Here is a 17,898-nt window from a genome sequence, read left to right as displayed (position 1 = left end):
AAGGGTAACTTTACTTCTACTTTATGTCTACAAGCAAGCCTTGAAGGTAAAGATCAAGTCAATACTGTAAGGGTTATTTTTAATTCTAGCAAAAATTGTATGGGTTTAAATGTAATAAAGAAAAGTATTTTTTTGGAAAATTCTTGGTTTTAAATAAAACTGTAACTATGTTACATAAAGGAGAAGCTTAACTAGATTAGTTATAAAAGACTTTCTTGTCTAGAGTTAAAAACAATTTCTGTTCATTTAGTGAAACATCTAAACTATTTCAAAGGTACAAGAGTAGTCCCACCTGTTTTTATACTCTGAGTTGAGAACTGCTCCATCAGGTCCTTTACAAAGTGCTCCCAGCCAAACTTGATTTGTGTCTATGACATGAGGATTCTCTAATTGAACTGGGAAAGGACTGAAACAAAGGGAACCACACTGTAAGAGAATTAACACCAGACAGAACATAATTACAGAAAAGGGATTGATCTGATACTGGGTAGTTACAAAATATCTTTTACAGTATCAGACTAATAGATTGGGGGGGGGGGGGGGGGCAGTGCGTTCATGAAATCTAATGAAGTAAGCTACTGAAATGGTTGAAAGAAAGAAAACAAATACTTTAAATACTAGTTAAACAAGAAGATGTATAATGAGGCTTTATTAAAAGATATATTTACAAACCTAATTTAAAAAAGAAACTGTTTAAATATGTGAGCTATACCAAAACTAGGATATGCATCTTCAATTAAGAATTCCCTACCCTCAGACAAATACAGTAGGACACATATGAACATGACTTCTAAAACCTCAAGAATAATAGGAAAATGCTTTTCAATGGACCAACATACAGACTGAAGGAAACTGCCTAAATGGCCAAATATGGTAAAATGAGCGAGAAGTCAGAAATACCACTCTCTCTAGGAAAAAGAGAATAATATTAAAAGAATAAACATAAACCTAAGATGGCCCAGTTATCAACCAAAGTACAAGAAAAATAATGATTACAATAAGTTACTATAAGCTATTCAGACATAATTTTTTTGTTTCAGGACAGGGCAAATAAAAAAAAGATTGAACCAATAAAGTCCTTCAATCCTACATACTCTATCAAGGGGCTTGGTCAATATAATGGCACCAAAAACAAACTGTATGAAGAGATGCCTCAGATATGGGACAAATTCCCAGGTTCGAATACTGGTGAAGACTGGGATTCTTATTTCAGAATCCCTAGGCGCCTCTGAGTCCACCCAGCTCTAATGGGTACCTGACATTAGTTGGGGAAAAGTAAAGGCGGTTGGTCGTTGTGCTGGCCACATGACACCCTCGTTAACTGTAGGCCACAGAAACAGATGACCTTTACATCATCTGCCCTATAGACCACAAGGTCTGAAAGGGGAACTTTACTTACTTACTACTGGTAATGAGAATGAGGAAGAAGACTAGAATCAGCTCAAACAAAGAGCAGGTTACTAATCTAGCATAAGAAACAACATTAGCAAAATCACTAAAAGAAGATAATACATTGAACTTTAAATCCTAAGTTATAAATACAAAAACATTTTCTCTTAAAGAGCAAAGACATTTCTTGATTCTTTGACCTAATAAATATGAAGAAGTGTACTGTACCAAGGTCGAATCACAAGGTTCTCATGGCTGGCAAAGACCTTCCTTCAGGAAACAGTACCAGGAAGAAGAAAAATGACAGGAAGACAGCATGAACAAGCCTGTCATTGGGAGAAATTCTATCCAAAGAGGAATGGAGAAAGACAGCAGATCTTGTGGGGTGCCCCAACGGTTGAACAGAGTAAGGCATTAGTGAGATAAAGTGATGTGTTTTAACCTACAGATGAAAATCTAACAGTACTAGATTTCCATTTCCAATGTTAAAAACAATGTTAATTTGTATGAATATGGGTCTAAACTAAAAAAAAAATGTATAATACAAATGTTTGTCTTCAGTAGCAAAAGGACAACAAACAATATACGAACAAATCCAAACAATTTTAATTTAATAGTATTTTTTTTTCCAAACAACTCACATCTGCATCTCCATTGTAAAAGACTCAAGCGGTGACAATGTGCCACTGGTTAAGATAATGACCTTCACCCCATGTGCTAAGAGATCTTTCATTGTGTGACCAGGGCTAAAGCACCAGTAACTCAAGACACGCTCCACTGAACATGTAAGAAATAAAAAATTCAATAGTCACTGAAAATATTGTTTTATTGGTGGTGCTAAATTTAATTATACAGTGTAATAAAAGGGTTGGTGATTGCCATTGTGTCTTACAAAGTCAGTCAATTGGTCGGAATAGAATTTTAGGATTTTTTTGACACCTATTTAATTTGAATCCATTTTTACAAAGCTTATATCAGCTCTGTCTATCTGTTTGTCAGGTTAAAAAAAATTTGAACATGTTTTTTTTTCACTTCCCATTCTCGGATCAAGTTGACATTTTGCATAATTATTCATAGTCAATGACAATGCACAAATCATTCCATAAATTAAAGCAATTAGTTAATCAATTAGTACTAATTAATTAATTTAGTGTTATAATTATATGGCAGAAATGGAGCTGATCCCTGCCATTTTCAGATGATTGGCAGTAATTAGCTGTTCTTTCCCTTAGATAACCTTTGGTTTTTGTTTTTTTTAAGTATCTTTTTTTCTGTTGTTTGATGATGATTCTTATCCAAGCCTTAGTCTAATTTGTTCAAAATTATATAAGCAATGCCAAATTTGTTTCTCAAGGGAATGGTTCACAGAGAATGCTACATTTATCCTCAAATCTCTACAAGAAAATTTTTTAAATGCTTTCTAAAATTAAGAGCGGCAAAAAGAAAAATTAAAGTTTCTTGTTACAAGAATGTGAGTCCATCTAAATATTGAGTCTATTGAACAACTGTGCCCTTCAATGTTTATCTGCGCTACAAAAACTTGACCTTTGTCCAACTCATGTATGTGAAACTCTATTGTGACCAAGAAACAAGTCACCATCCTCAACAATTTTTGTAATAAGCAACTAGAAAAAAAGTTTCAGTTCATATATATATTAGATTATATTAATCCCCCCCCCCTTCTCCCTTTACTTTATTCTGTTTTGAAAATACATTTTACAATCAAGCATTTCTTAAATAATACCTTTTTTATCTTGTTCATCATTGGTTGTAACCCAGGAGTCAATTTTTTTCTTGAAATTATTGTTTGGTTCCTTCTTTTGAATAAAAACCTGAGGACAGAGTCATTGACACATTAACAAAATCAAAATTACAAATGTGAAACAAAGTTGTGTAACAATGTCACATCTACAAGTGCAGCACTAGGGACAATATTTTTTTATTGAGCAAATGGTAGGCTAATTTTATATAGCAAAATAATGGCCAGTCCAATGATTCATTAAAAATATTGTACCTAATGCTGCCATTCTATTGTGTTGATTGAAATAGTTTACGAGTTGATTGGCTGAAGGTTTGAAAATAGAGGGAATAGAAGGTGGATGTTTGTCTTAGTTAGAGAGTGGAGTTACTGCCCTTGGGCCAGTGGTGTTGGAAGTCCTGTTAGATATTTAGATATGAGAATTTATATATGTTTGGGTATTAGTAAGTAACCACTATTAGGGGGAGGGGGGATTTACTTTATATTAGTTACAAGGGAGGTAAGAAGGAAGGGTAAAAAAAGGTGATTTTTGGCATTACATAATATCCAAACGTTCGCTATGCAGTTCTTTTTTGGAATTCAGTACTAGCTTAATATGCTTGATTTTGTTGCAGGAATAATTATATTTCTTTAATTTATCAAATACTCTCCTTTTCTTTTTCTAAATATTTCACTGATAGATTTGTTGATTCATTAATTCTTTGTAGACCTGTTAGAACTGGCTGGACTGATGTCTGAGTCTTGAGAATCAATACACTCATAACCACAGGCTTCATCAGGACTCAAACTAATGACCCCTTGGTTTTAAAGAAAAGCATTTTACCACTTGGCCACCAATCTTTAATAGCATACTTTAAGTCTACCAATATATCAATTTAAAAAATAGTTCTCCCTCATTTACTGGAATGCTATAAAAATAAAAGTAGTGTTTCTCCTTTTTCACTTACTCTAAAATGTTGAGATAAAATTGTTTGGTGACTAGACACAGACATAGACTCATTTGGTTCTTGATTGAATACAATCTGCAATTAAAAGTAGAACATTAGTAAAAAGTTTGTAATCCAAAACTTCAATATTGATCTAATGTACCCAAAATGTAAAAAAAAAAAAAAAACATTGCTCTGTTATGAAAGAAATGTTTTTTCATGTAATGGTTTCTTAAAAACTATTTTTTTCAACTGATGACACTAAGCCTGATGTAAACAAGTTAAACATTAGAAAATCTGTACAAATGGTGAAAATAAGCCTAAGGCTCAATAAGTTACACACTTTGTATATCCAAATAGTGAAACCATGAAATAATCTTACCTTTAGACAATCAGAAATTTTTGACAGCCCTGAACCTTTTGTATGTAGCAGAGAATTGCCCTCTGGGAGGAAAACACAAATTTATGTTGGTAAATAAAATTAAGTAGATCTTCATGGGAGAATAAAAAAATCAATAACATTGAAAAAGAATATAAACATTTTTTCTTCTAAATGGCTTCAAATTAAATCAGTGTTGCTCTGAATTATCTTTTTTACAAAGCTTCTATCAACTCAATCAGTCTGTATGGTAAAAAGTTTGAACATGTTATTTCCCCCACACCCAAGCGGAAGCTTTGCACAATTATTCATCATTGTTTCCAACAGTTTTCGACAGGTTATGTACAGCCTAAGTTTAACTATTTCTTACCATCATTTGACAGGAAAGATGTCATTTGATCTAAAACATCTATCAAAGAATTCTTAGTTGACCAAGTTATATTTACTTGGGACAGAAATTCAAAAATGAAGCTGAAACAGAAATAAAGTAAATTTTGAATTTAAGTACATACAAAATGAAGTTTTATTTTTGAGTAAGTATGATCATCACATTTAAGTTTTTTACAATTTAGTCTTGCAGCAGGAAGCAGAATTTACTTATTTTCCATCTATGACCTTCAGTATATTTGTTATGAAACCCACACAATGACCAACTGCCTTTACTTTCACTAAACCAACTAGGCCTCCATGTCCAGCCTTCTCTTTCTCTCTCCTCCCATTTATTAACTCAATTCCCTATATTCATTCTCCTTTCCTATCATACAAAATGTCAACGCCTACCACTAAATAAAAGTCACAATACTCTGTGAGGCCTGACACATGCCAGATAATGTTATATTATGTATGATTTGTACTCCTGAGATGAGAAGCTCATTTCACCTACCTGCCAGGTAATGTTTTCCCTGATGTAGTAACCTCTATGGTGTCCAACTTCTCTTCAATCTCCAGAAGAGTCTCTGTAAAGAAAGATTCATACATCACTTTCCCTTGGATCAAAAAATGATTGTGCTACACTAAAGTTCTACATAAATATATGTATGGCTTATATCTTGAGAGATTTGCACAGACTAAAGAGATCCACAAAACGGTCCTTAACAAAAATGTTCAATCTATGCTATTAATACATGTGTGTTATCCGACTTTCATTGCCATAGGGCCTGGTATTTACTACACAGGTATTGTAGACTTTTCCTATTCTTAATATGAACTACAATTTCATAGGAACTAAGCAATTACTAAGTATCAATGAAATAAAACAACTTACTCTTTAAACGGATGATATCTTCCAAGTTAAAGTCAGGCACTGAAATTGTAAAAGAAAAAAATGTTATAAAAGGAAATATTAAATTGACATAGCCAATGTATTCCCCCTTTAAATCAAATGATTTTACTCTTTATATCCAATGTATTCTCTCCCTACTCTAACACAATGAGGGTGAGGGGAAGGGGGCATTAAAAAAATCCTTGTGTAAAAACTATTGTGTAAAAACTCATCTGCTCTTTGAGATTATGAGATGGATAAGCTAGTACAAAGTTGGATATTAATCTTTTTTTTTTCTTTTTGTAAGCATGCTACAGTTATTATAAGATTTACTGTAGATGTAAGATTATTTTTGGTACAGAGTGGGGTTTTGTCCCTACCCTGGTGATATTTAATTAATTAATTAGACTACAAGCAATAATTTATCAGAATGTGCATGCCATGAATCTGAAAGAAATGTGCATGCAATGAATGTGAAAGAAACTGAGAGACTTTGACATACTAAATGCTACCTTTCTAGTGGAAATCCTCTCAGGAAATGACAAAGAAAGAAGAGTTACCCCATTTTCAATGGACATCTACAAGAAAGACTTAGAGCCTAAAATGTAACAAGCATGAAAGTTAAATTTTGACTGTCAATGTTGGACTAATACTTACATATAGCAGAAGCCTCTACCTGGGAAAACTCAGCTTCAGTTCCACTTAGCTGTGCAATTTTTTCTGCCAGCTTTGTGGTTTCCTCAATAGCTGTAGCAATATCAAGTGAACTCAAGTCAAATGAAGCTGACTCCTCACAAATTTTCTCCTACAAGAAAGGAAGAAAAAAGATTTTAGTTTTAGCCACTCGTTGGATTCAAATGCTGTAATGAAAGATGAATGGAAAAAAAAGAAGTTTATTAAGATAAAAAAAACTTCAGTAGCTATTACCAAATTGTGAGCTTCATCAAAGATGATAATACTTCCTTGGAGTTCCACACCATGAGCTTTTCTAGACTGAAATGTGAAGAATAGCGTAAACCTGGTCATAATCTGATAATTGCAGCTTTCAAAACAATTATTTAGCAGAGTGTTATAAGTAAAGAAAAAGATTTTAAAACTTGTGAGCAAAATATAAATGGCCGAATAGCAATGATTCATTGTATGAAGCATTTCTTCAGATCATAAGAATGAATTGTTTCCTAAAACAAGTACAAATGTATCACTTATATATAGCATATTTACTAGTTATGTAACTGAAATAATACTACCATGTACCTTCATATGGTGGATAAGTAAAACATGAATCATTTCTCATGTCCTATTGAAGTCTGAGACAGAAGGGGTCGGGGCAATTAAGAATATTTTATTATTAACTCTTTATTTACGCAATTATTTTTCCAATTTCTGACAGAATTGTTCATTTTTCACATTTTTGCATTCTACCCTGCTATGATCAAACTTCAATAACATTTTTTTGTAATCCCAAAAGGTTACTTTTGGTATATAATTATAGGAGCATACATGCTCTTTTTATGCAACACAAATAGTTGTTATTAAAACAAAAAACAAATTTGATTTAATGGGGTTAAATCAACGATGTTATTGCTAATTAGGAGAGAAAGAGTTAAGACATAACTACATCTATCATACTTAATGCAACTTTTTTAAATTTTATATTTAACACATCAAATTATGTATGTCACTTTTTGATGCCATAAAAATAATAATCAAAGGCATAGCTAGAGGGTCTAGAAAATTTTGTTTCAGTAACATAATACAAAACATTAACTTCAAGTGATGTCAACGATAAAAGATCTATCAGCTGTCAGGTAAAATGATATTAGATAAAATTTCTGTATTTTGCACTAGTGTAGCAATAACTCAAGAGTTATAAAGCTCTCAATCATCAAGTTGAAAATTCTAACAAATCAAACCTTTTGGTCCAGTAAATAGTTATAGGGCATAAAGACTATATCAGAGTCTGACTTCAGCTCACGAGCCATGTAATAAGGACAAGTTCTGTAGGATAATAAATTAAAACAATAAATGGAATTGAAACAAAAAAATACTAATTTAAAAAGTTAAGGGTCACTTGAACAAATTGTATGTGTTCCACTCACTTAGTCTTGTGTCCAGTTTTAACCAAATCCTCAATGTCCACTACACTGCCCAATACTTTACGCACCTCACTTTTCTTTTTGAATTCTGTTGGTTTTTTTTATTGAAAAGAAATGATTAAAAAAAATTAAGCTTTTAAATAATAACAAGTTCAGTCATAAGTTTTCATTATGAAAAATTTATTTAAGGGCAATATGTGACCAGCACAATGACCAACTAAGTGTTTTCAACATTTCTAAAAATAAAAGTTTCCCATTGGAAACTTCATTGATTTCATGGTGTGCTGTGGCTGAGTGGTAAATCTCTTGGCTTTTTAACCGAGGATCCTGGATTCGAATCCTGGAGAAGATTGGGATTTTTAATTTCAGGGTTCTTTAGGGCACCTCTGAGTCCATCCAGTTCTAATGGCTTCCCGACATTAGTTGGGGGAAGTAAAGGCGGTTGGTCATTGTCCTGGCCACATGACACCCTCGTTAAATGTGGGCCACAGGAACAGAAGACCTTTACATTATCTGTCCTATAGACTGCATGTTCTGAAAGGGAAACGTTTCTTTTACTCTATTTACTTCATCCATCTCATCCCACAATACAAGAATGAAGCAATTTAAGTATGATTTATTTGACTGGTTTGAATATAATGGCTTAGTTTAACATGATGATATTAGATTCAGATACAACAGATGAAGGAGCCAGAAAAGCTGAGACCATCAATGTAGTCAACTTACCTTCAATATTGTTATAAAAGTGACAATTTCTGGCAGTGACTTTAGCTCTACACATATGTACCTACAGAACATGATCAATTAAGTTGGTTCATTGTCTTTCAAATGTGAGATAAAGACATATTCAAGACTAGTACTAATATACTGAGAGATGTAGACATATCAATTAAGAGTAGTACTAATATACTGAGAGATTGACATGAGAGATTGACATTTCATTCAAGACTATTACTAATATACCAAGAGATGTATACATATCATTTAAAGACTATTACTAATATACCAAGAGATGTATACATATCATTTAAAGACTAGTAGTAATATACTGAGAGATGTAGACATATCATTTAAAGACTAGTACTAATATACTGAGAGATGTAGACATATCATTTAAAGACTAGTACTAATATACTGAGAGATGTAGACATATCATTTAAAGACTAGTACTAATATACTGAGAGATGAAGACATATTATTTAAAGACCTGTACTAATATACTGAGAGATGTAGACATATCATTTAAAGACTAGTACTAATATACTGAGAGATGTAGACACATCATTTAAAGACTAGTACTAATATACTGAGAGATACAGACATATCCAGACTAGTACTAATATGCTGAGAGATACAGACATATCCAGACTAGTACTAAGATACTGTAAAGATATAGACATCCAAACTAGTACTAAGATACTGTAAAGATATAGACATATCCTCAAAAATTAGTGCTAATCTACTTAGCCCACATACTTTAGCAGTATTGTTTGTCAACTTCTGGACTTGCTGATGTATGCACAGCTGCTCCCTGGAACCAATTACTGAAGACTTGACACTGGGAATAGAGAAAACAAAATGAGAACATTCTCTATCTTAAGAAACACATCCTAAATTGCTGGGGGGAAAAATTACTGCTTATTGACAAAGGTTATTCTTTTGGGACTGTGAGGTCAGATATTTACAGAGTTCGCACACACCATTATAAATTAGAGACACTCATTCAACAAGAATTGTAAGTCCTATGCTTATCCATCAGAAATATAGTCAGTCTGTTAATCAGAGATTTAAACTTTACTAAGTCATTGGTTTCTTTTTGTCAGATACCAAACTGGAATGGTGCTTGGAAAGAAAGAAAGAGTGATTAGAGTAGTACCAGTGTGACCAGGAAATGGGGAGCAAAAAATTCATACTCATGTCTTAGTATTTTATCAATTTATATTTTTGTATTTGTAACCTATTGGTGTTTAACTCTACTTTCTATGTTTCTGTCCAAGAGTGTCCTTACGTTTAGTGAATCTACCAAAGTATTATTCTTGTTTAGTAAAAGTATTCATTTGTAATAAACCATAAGGCAAGTGTTTTTTTTTGTCTGTACTAGTTTAAGTTAAGATCCAAAACAGAGGATGCATAATCTAATATTGGTCTGTCAAAGGTTCAATAATATTATAGTTTTTATCCATAGTACTTTTATAAAAATGTTTAGAATAAACTTTTAAAAAATTATTTTATCCCTATGGGGGATCCCATAAAATTTTTAAAATTTAAATCATCAAAGTATTTTGACTTTTGTCAGCGTAACTGATTTGTCAGATACCAAGGCAGAAGAACATCTTTAAATCCCAAGTATCTACACCAAAACTCAAACACAGAACCGTTTACTTGGCAATATACTGTTTTATCACATTTACAACCCTGACTCATGACTAAAATATACTGTTCATAAAAGCCTCTACTGATAGTATCCTAAGGAGGACAGGTAATGTAATTTTTTGTACCACACTTACTGGCTGTAAGCCGTTCTTTTAAGTTCCTGGACTGCCTGTGAGAGCTGGGAGTGAGTTCTGGAGGCATAAATTATTCTTGGCACAACTAGATTTTAAAAAAAAAATAAATGTAATACATTAGCAAAATGTCTTTTAAAACATGATCATCTCATATAAATGAGTTCATAACAAAATCTTTACATGTTACATATACTTATATTCACTTACGAAATTCACTACTCCCCCAGCTGGAACCAGTGGCCGTCTGAAGACTTTGGCTTATTTTATTAAGGTCAACACTTTGAAGGGTGCTAGAGGATAATGCAGCAGCCAAGCCAGTTTGTTTATTTAATTCCACCTGTGCTTTGTGACTCTCTTGCCAGGCAAGTGAAGCACAAAGAAGTGATAAGGTCTTACCAGTGCCTGTAGGACTTTCAAGAACACCATTTTGATTCTGAAAAAAGAAAATCAAACTGAAGTTTTTTGTTTTGTTTTTTAAAGTTAAGAATTATGGTGGTTTTTAACTAAAAGAAAATAATCTTTGTGTTGTTGTTTTTTTTTGGCCAGTTTTCCAGTAAAGAGCTTAAGAAAATGTTTCCATCACAAGACCCCAGTTATGACTCTGAAATATAAGATGTCATGTGGCAAAAAGAATAATAAATAGTCCTGATGATCCTTCACCAAAAGATTTCAGGTAACCATTAGAGCTGAGCTAAAGCTCGTCAAATCCTGAATAAAAGCTTTTGTCTCTACTAACAGCTTTAGTTCCACCAACAGCTATACCATCCCTGAAGTCACCGGATCACATTAGTATTGTTTATATTGTGAAGCATGTTAATAGACAAATGTACTATCGATTTTATATAATGTTTGTCAGGCAAAAATTAACTGAAGATTTGATTCTTTTACCATGGTAGAATGAAATAAAATGAGTTAAAGTTTGATGCTTTGAAACTAAGAGACTTTTACAGCGTAAAGGCAAAGAAACAATTGAAAAGATCCAGCTGAGAAGCCCAAGCTATCCATGTTCCAATAAGTTTTTAGGAGTGAATTCTAAACTCCACAGCCATTGTTGAATCCATAGAAATGATATCCAATGCTCAAACAAACTACAAAACACATTAAGGTATTTTTTTTCTTAATCTAAGTTCTTGTTAATGTACTTGCTCTGCAAAGTAATCACAGAACAAGCAAATTTTACAATAGCGGCTTAGGTAGTTCATAAGTCGTTTGGGGGTCACTGTGATTAGACCATGTCTCAAATTACTCAAATTTCTGAAGGAATGTTCTTAAACTAATAAAACAACAATATAATTGTTAAACTATAACATATACTATATTTTGTTTCATACCTTCTGTAGACAAGTTAAAACTTTGGACATGTAATCAATCTGGCAAGGATAAGGTGTGAATGGAAAACTAACTTGCACTCCATTGAGATCCAGCAGTGGCATTTTTCTAATAAAGAAAAATCAAGAGTAACTCACACTGATGAAATAACTGTACTCTAATAAATAAATATAGAGACTTGACAAAATGTGTATGGTATATACTTCATGATGTCTCTTTCACCCACTTGTCACACAGCAACTCATAAGAGAAACTCAGTGTTAAGCAACAAACAACAACTCATTTTATTAATAAACTCCAAGCCATCGTATAGATCTTTGATTGCAAGTCTACATGTTCCTAACACATTACTGATTCAAATATAAACGAGACACAAGCAAACTGTGCTATCAACAATTCTAATTTGTCAGCTTGGTCACTAAGATCAGGCAGCACACACACAGTTGTAAGTCTGTCATCATTACTGTTACTATATGTACTCTATCAATGGTTATGCCAGTCTTTAGTAAGCATGAAAACTAATGCTTACCTAATTGGCATAGACATGTATTCATTAGGTCTTATTTTTCATGCTAATATTCACAGTATTATTATTGCTTCTGGGGGTGAGGTGGTTGAGTTAAGTGCTTAGCTTCCAAACCTGGGGTTCTATGTTTGAATCTCACTAAAGACTGTGATTTTGAATTTCAGGATTTTTAGGGCGCCCCTGACTCTATCCAACTCTAATGGGTACCTGACTTTAGTTGGAAGCTAAGTGTTGCTACTAGTTTGAAGCTAAATGTAGCTTCTAGTCAGAAACTAAGTGTAGGTACTAGTTTGAACTATGTGTAGGTACTAGGGTGTAGGTACTAGTTTGAACTATGTGTAGGTACTAGTTTCAACTAAGTTTAGGTACTAGTTGGCTAAGTGTAGGTACTAGTTTGAACTATGTGTAGTTAGTAGGTACTAGTTTCAACTTAGTGTAGGCACTCATATCTCATTCATAAGGAGGTCTACAGAAGCTAGTGAATGCCTTGGCAGCTCCTTCTCAAGAATTTAGCCTTACAATAAGTCTTTCCAAGACCGAAATTCTGGCACAAGACGTCGCAGAAATACCTGTGATTCATATTGGGAACCATACCCTTTCGGTGGTGCAGGAATTCACCTACTTGGGATCAACAATTGCCAGTAACCTAGATTTAGACATGGAGCTGACAAAAAGAATAGGAAAAGCTACTAAAGCATTGGCAAAACTTTCCAAACGCGTCTGTGAAAATGCCAAACTGACCACAGCAACCAAAATCCTAGTCTACAATGCCTGTGTTGTGAGCACTCTTCTTTATGGCAGTGAAAGCTGGTCAATATACATGTACCAAGAGCACAGATTGAATAGTTTCCACTTACGCTGCCTGAGACGCATAATGCACATCTCTTGAAGGGACCATGTCTCCAATCAGGAAGTTTTGAGATTGGCCAATATGAACAGCATGTATGCTCTCCTGACACAAAGAAGACTACGCTGGCTCAGACATGTCACCTGCATGCCAGATGGTAGAATCCTGAAAGATATCTTATATGCTGAGCTTGTGGAGGGAGTCAGACCCAAGGGCCGTCCAAGACTAGCCTATAGAGATGTCTGCAAGCGAGACATGAGAGCCACAGACATCAAAAAAAGTAAGTGGGAAGAAATAGCTGAAGACCGGAGTGCATGGAGACAGACTGCGCATGCTGGGATGATCCTCGCTGAGAGCAAAAGAAACGAAGCGGCCTTAATCAAGAGGAAAACAAAAGAAAGCTGCCATGTCCGCTAGCCCTGAATCAGATGCATACACATGCATGAATTGTGGCAAAGTATGCCGCTCTAGAATTGGCTTGATAGCCACACCAGATTCTGCTCCGTCTCAAGACGAAACCAAAACCAGTGAAACATCTGAGTGCATCCATTACCTTCCGAGACAAAAAGGAGCCATATAGGTACTAGTCAGAAGCTAAGTGTAGGGAATACTATGTGTAGGTATTAGTTTCAACTAAGTGTAGGTACAAGTTAGAAGCTAAGTGTTGGTACTAGTTTGAAGCTAAAGGTAGGAAGGTAGGTTCTAGGTTTGATTAAGTTTGAAGACCAAGTTTTTTAATGGGGTATTGAGGATGTTTCTGAGCTTACTGAACTCTATTTTTTGTTTTTCCTTAAGACAATAATTTGTCTGCATGACATATTATTATGGTGGAGTTCGTACAGTATAGAAAAGAGAAAGAACAACCTAGCATCATAAGGCAGACACCAAAATGTGTATCTCAGACTGAAAGTGAAGCTCAGGAGAGGGAACTATGGAGCTCTTGTGATGAGACCATTTACCAGTTGGAGTGCTGGACTGTAGGTAGATTTATTTACATAAAAAACAGATAATTAACTTTTAACTTTTTTTTTTTTTGCATGACACTTACTAGAAATTGTTTTATTGACCTATCTCAGTATTTCAATACATCCTTCCACATTTTCAAATGAATAAAAGGCCCTCTGTTACATAAGCATGTTAAAATCTCCATAAGAAGAAGCATATTATGTTTAAACAAGCAAAATAATTCTGAAACAGAACAGGCAGAAATGGTCACTTAAAAAAAAGTCAGGTAAAAAAAAAATATAACATTACAAATCAAATTATTAAAAAGAAAATGTGTTGGATGGCGCAGTGAATTTTAAAATTTATGACTTTGAAACAATTTTAAAACTAGTATATAAATCACAAAGCAAAAGGGAAAAAAAGAAGCACAGAGAAGTTAAATATGAAGCTGTTTAAACAACAAAAAACCCAGACCAAATCATACTGACTGAACCCAAGAAACCCATGTATACCCATATCATGCTGATTTAAACCCAGGTAACCCAGACCAAAATCATTCTGATTAAAGCCCAAGAATGAAATTAAGAGACAAGTTTGCTCTCCCATGGATTTTAAACGAAACAATTGCAGAAAAAAAAATGAGTTAGCAGATAAACTAAAGGCAGTCGTACTCAAACAGGTTTACACTCACACATTAGATTTCACATCAAGTTTTTAAAAAATTGATGCAGAAATAGATCTATCAACTAACAACATCTACGACTATTTCACACATAACTGAAACATAATCATAACAGTGATGATGAACAATGATGTGGCATTTTTATGAGAATTCATTTATATTTATAATAATGCAACTGCTCTCATAGAATATAGATCAAAACGACTAATAGATAGTATTCTATTGATGGGTAGGGCTATAATCTATTTATATTATTCATTATATTGTTATAACCCTGCCCTGCAACTGCCATCAAAGTTAGTGCACAAGGTACACTCTAGCTTAGACACTGTAAAGACTGTTCAAGACTAGACTGGGAATGCATGTTGATGATGTTGACATTAAAGAGAAACTCAAGGGTTTTTCAAATTTGAGTTAATTATTGACATATTTAAATTCTGCCTAAAAAATTGTAAAAGTAAACATTTTAATTTACCATTTTGTATTTAAATGCTTGGAAACATTTATATTTAATAAATTAGTCAGAAAATTCTTGACATCTAAAAAAAAAAAGGGCTTCTTTGAGATTTTGTTTTTAGCTCAGTCAAACATCACTTCCCTCAACAATACTGAAAGAGAAACTTCATTTAACCAATCATATCGCTTCATTCTTACTGTAGCTGTTAGGCTTAGTGACGGCCTAGTCCAAAGCTATGGTATAGTTATATATTTAGAGAGAGATCTAAAAGCATTAGGATAACCAACAAAGTAACATTTTCATCTAAGCCCCTCCCTGTCCTAAAAAGTAAATAGATCGTGTGTCTGACTGACTCTAACAAACTGGTCAGTGTAAGGCTAGTCTAGACTATGTGTAGTCGGTCATGACTAGACAACCAAGAAATAGTGTTTGTGTGTGTTGAGTGGTCAGGCGAGAAAATACACACTGCTGTGTTAGTCATGCATGTAAATCTACTTTCAACACGCATTTTTTTCTTTGCTCACAAGATCTAGATCTAACTGCATAGACGAAGATATATTGGTAAAACTTCTGCAAAACTTCCCATCAAAGGCCCATAGTTTTTCAGGTCAATTATTTGGCAGCTGTCTATCCGCACGTATGATGACATACTGACGTGACCTCAACTGTATGGTCTCCCGTTATTCAATTTATATACGTCAATAGAAACCCATTGAAAATCTGATCGTTTTGGATGCGCAGGAAAATTACACCTGAAAAACATCATTTACTAAGTTAAAATTGCAAATTTAAAAAAAAGAATGATACATTCATTATCTGTAAATCAAAACACATATTCATATTAGATCTAGATTCTAGATCTAGATCTATATTTTAAAAAGTGTCAAAACCATCGGAGTTTCGCTTTAAACTTTAAAGAAACTGTAACATAATAGTATTATATGTACATTTGCACACTAGCGCGTCAGTGCAACACCGCTTGTGTTTACGTAATAAATGGAGTTCCTAATATGTCTTCCCTCTTAAACACTAGTTTGCTATTTGTGTAACATTAATATTCTACATGGTGTCAGAAGTGGGATAAGGTCTACAGAAGAAACAGAAAACACATACATCAGAAAGTCTTCTGAGAAAGCAAACAGATTTGACAATAATTATGACTTTCCAGATGACATCTCAGAACAACCAGAACCACAATATCTAGAGAGTCCAAGATTACAAACTACGCTAGATGTAGAGCCGCCACTACACACTGCTTCTTCTAACACCTCTAGACCAAATGAACCTTATGTAACACGCTCAGGCAGAATAGTTAACAAACCCAAGAGACTTGATTTGTGATGAACTGATTAGACTTTTTAGTTATTCTGATAAATAGATTTTCTAAATTAAAGAAGAGAGATGTAACATAATAGTATTATATGTACATTTGCACACTAGCGCATCAGTGCAACACCGCTTGTGTTTACGTAATAAATGGAGTTCCTAATATGTCTTCCCTCTTAAACACTAGTTTGCTATTTGTGTAACATTAATATTCTACAGAAACAGAGTAAAGTAGAGACCTAGAGTTTAACCCAAAATAAAATTACAATGGATGGGCAACAACTTGAACAAGTCACAGTCTTAGAGTCTATAGTAGTCTATGTCTATACTAATGATCTAATGACTCTAGTCTAGTCTAAGACTAAGTCTCTAAGTGACTAAACTAAACTAAGTTACTTTTTTCAAAAGATGCTAGACTAGTATAATAGAGTATTATTATAATTATAGACCGTTAAAGACGAGTATTCTAATAGAACATTGATATTGATACTACATCTAGATCTATAAAGTAACTATAGTAGATTCTTATATTAGGCACACCGTATTCGGGAAATAGGTCAAATTTTTATTTTATTTTTTTATTTGGTGACGGTTTAACTTACAAAAAAACTGAAAGCAGATTCTTATTCTGCAACTAAAGGACTATAAAAATAGCTGTGTTTCTTTGAATTACCACTCACAGTCAAGATTTTATTTTAAAATAAATCAGGTCACTTCATGCTCCTATAATAAACGCAGTTTTTGTGCTTTCTCCTTCAGCACACATCGAGCACCGTTAAGAAACACCACTATGTTATTGCTAATAAATTATATCTGTGTTAATTAAAAATTATTTAGATTGTATTAAAAGAAGTAGATTCACTTCTGCAATATGTATTTATAGTATATTGCCTCTCTCTCTCTCTCTCTATATATATATATATATATATGCCTACCTATATAATCTATGTGTAGAAACAGAAATAAATCTATATAATTATAGATCTATAAATTAATTATTATAATTCAACAAACATGATATTTTCAACTAGGCTACATGTATTCTCTGTCTCTTTCTTTTAATTCCCATCCAAGGACCCTCTTCTTTTCATAATTTGGATGTTCGTTTTGTTACATCCCCTCCCTCCCATAGATGCTTATAATTCTTTTCATGACTCTCTCCCCCTTCCCTCCACTGCCTGTATGATAGGTTGTGACACTACACGCTTAGTGTATACCTCTCCTCACCACCAGCGCTCGCCTGGCGTGATCACCTGCAGTGGGCATGGTCTCTGGCTTCAAATTAGCATCCCGCACTTTTTCTTTCATTCATAAATTATATATTCTAGATATCTCGATCTAGGTCACATTTATTTATTGAAAAAAATCATAGATTTATTAATCCCAATAATATTTCTTATTACGATTTTGCCTTGTGCACTATAGGAGAATGTGTTTAATTCATTATTATTCATTGAAACACCTCCTTT

At 33.5% G+C, this 17,898-nt stretch overlaps 1 protein-coding gene across 8 annotated transcripts in view; it reads right to left on the bottom strand.

Moving 5' to 3' along the window:
- The window catches only part of LOC106065071 (regulator of telomere elongation helicase 1-like), a 31,346-nt gene that overhangs the window by 12,537 nt on the left and 911 nt on the right, over positions 1-17,898 (bottom strand). For 2 of the 8 annotated variants that reach the window (XM_056030541.1, XM_056030543.1), the window contains exons 2-20: positions 15,628-15,855; positions 14,068-14,207; positions 11,649-11,754; positions 10,525-10,750; positions 10,318-10,402; positions 9,287-9,368; positions 8,537-8,597; positions 7,814-7,898; positions 7,628-7,712; positions 6,642-6,707; positions 6,372-6,519; positions 5,718-5,756; positions 5,337-5,409; positions 4,824-4,924; positions 4,457-4,518; positions 4,096-4,170; positions 3,134-3,221; positions 2,031-2,166; positions 293-406 (exon numbers count right to left, since the gene is read on the bottom strand). In XM_056030541.1, coding sequence (XP_055886516.1) covers positions 293-406; positions 2,031-2,166; positions 3,134-3,221; positions 4,096-4,170; positions 4,457-4,518; positions 4,824-4,924; positions 5,337-5,409; positions 5,718-5,756; positions 6,372-6,519; positions 6,642-6,707; positions 7,628-7,712; positions 7,814-7,898; positions 8,537-8,597; positions 9,287-9,368; positions 10,318-10,402; positions 10,525-10,750; positions 11,649-11,750 — 1,628 coding nt within the window. In that variant the 5' untranslated portion in view covers positions 11,751-11,754; positions 14,068-14,207; positions 15,628-15,855. Of the gene's footprint in view, positions 1-292; positions 407-2,030; positions 2,167-3,133; positions 3,222-4,095; positions 4,171-4,456; positions 4,519-4,823; positions 4,925-5,336; positions 5,410-5,717; positions 5,757-6,371; positions 6,520-6,641; positions 6,708-7,627; positions 7,713-7,813; positions 7,899-8,536; positions 8,598-9,286; positions 9,369-10,317; positions 10,403-10,524; positions 10,751-11,648; positions 11,755-11,849; positions 12,166-14,067; positions 14,208-15,627; positions 15,856-17,898 lie in introns of those variants that run through there. The other 6 variants (XM_056030540.1, XM_056030544.1, XM_056030546.1 and 3 more) reach the window with 5 other exon arrangements.

Source organism: Biomphalaria glabrata, chromosome 5 (assembly GCF_947242115.1).
Source record: "Biomphalaria glabrata chromosome 5, xgBioGlab47.1, whole genome shotgun sequence".
NCBI lineage: Eukaryota > Metazoa > Mollusca > Gastropoda > Planorbidae > Biomphalaria > Biomphalaria glabrata.
The sequence above is the reverse complement of the archived record's forward strand: the minus strand, read 5'-3'. Positions and strand labels throughout refer to the sequence as shown.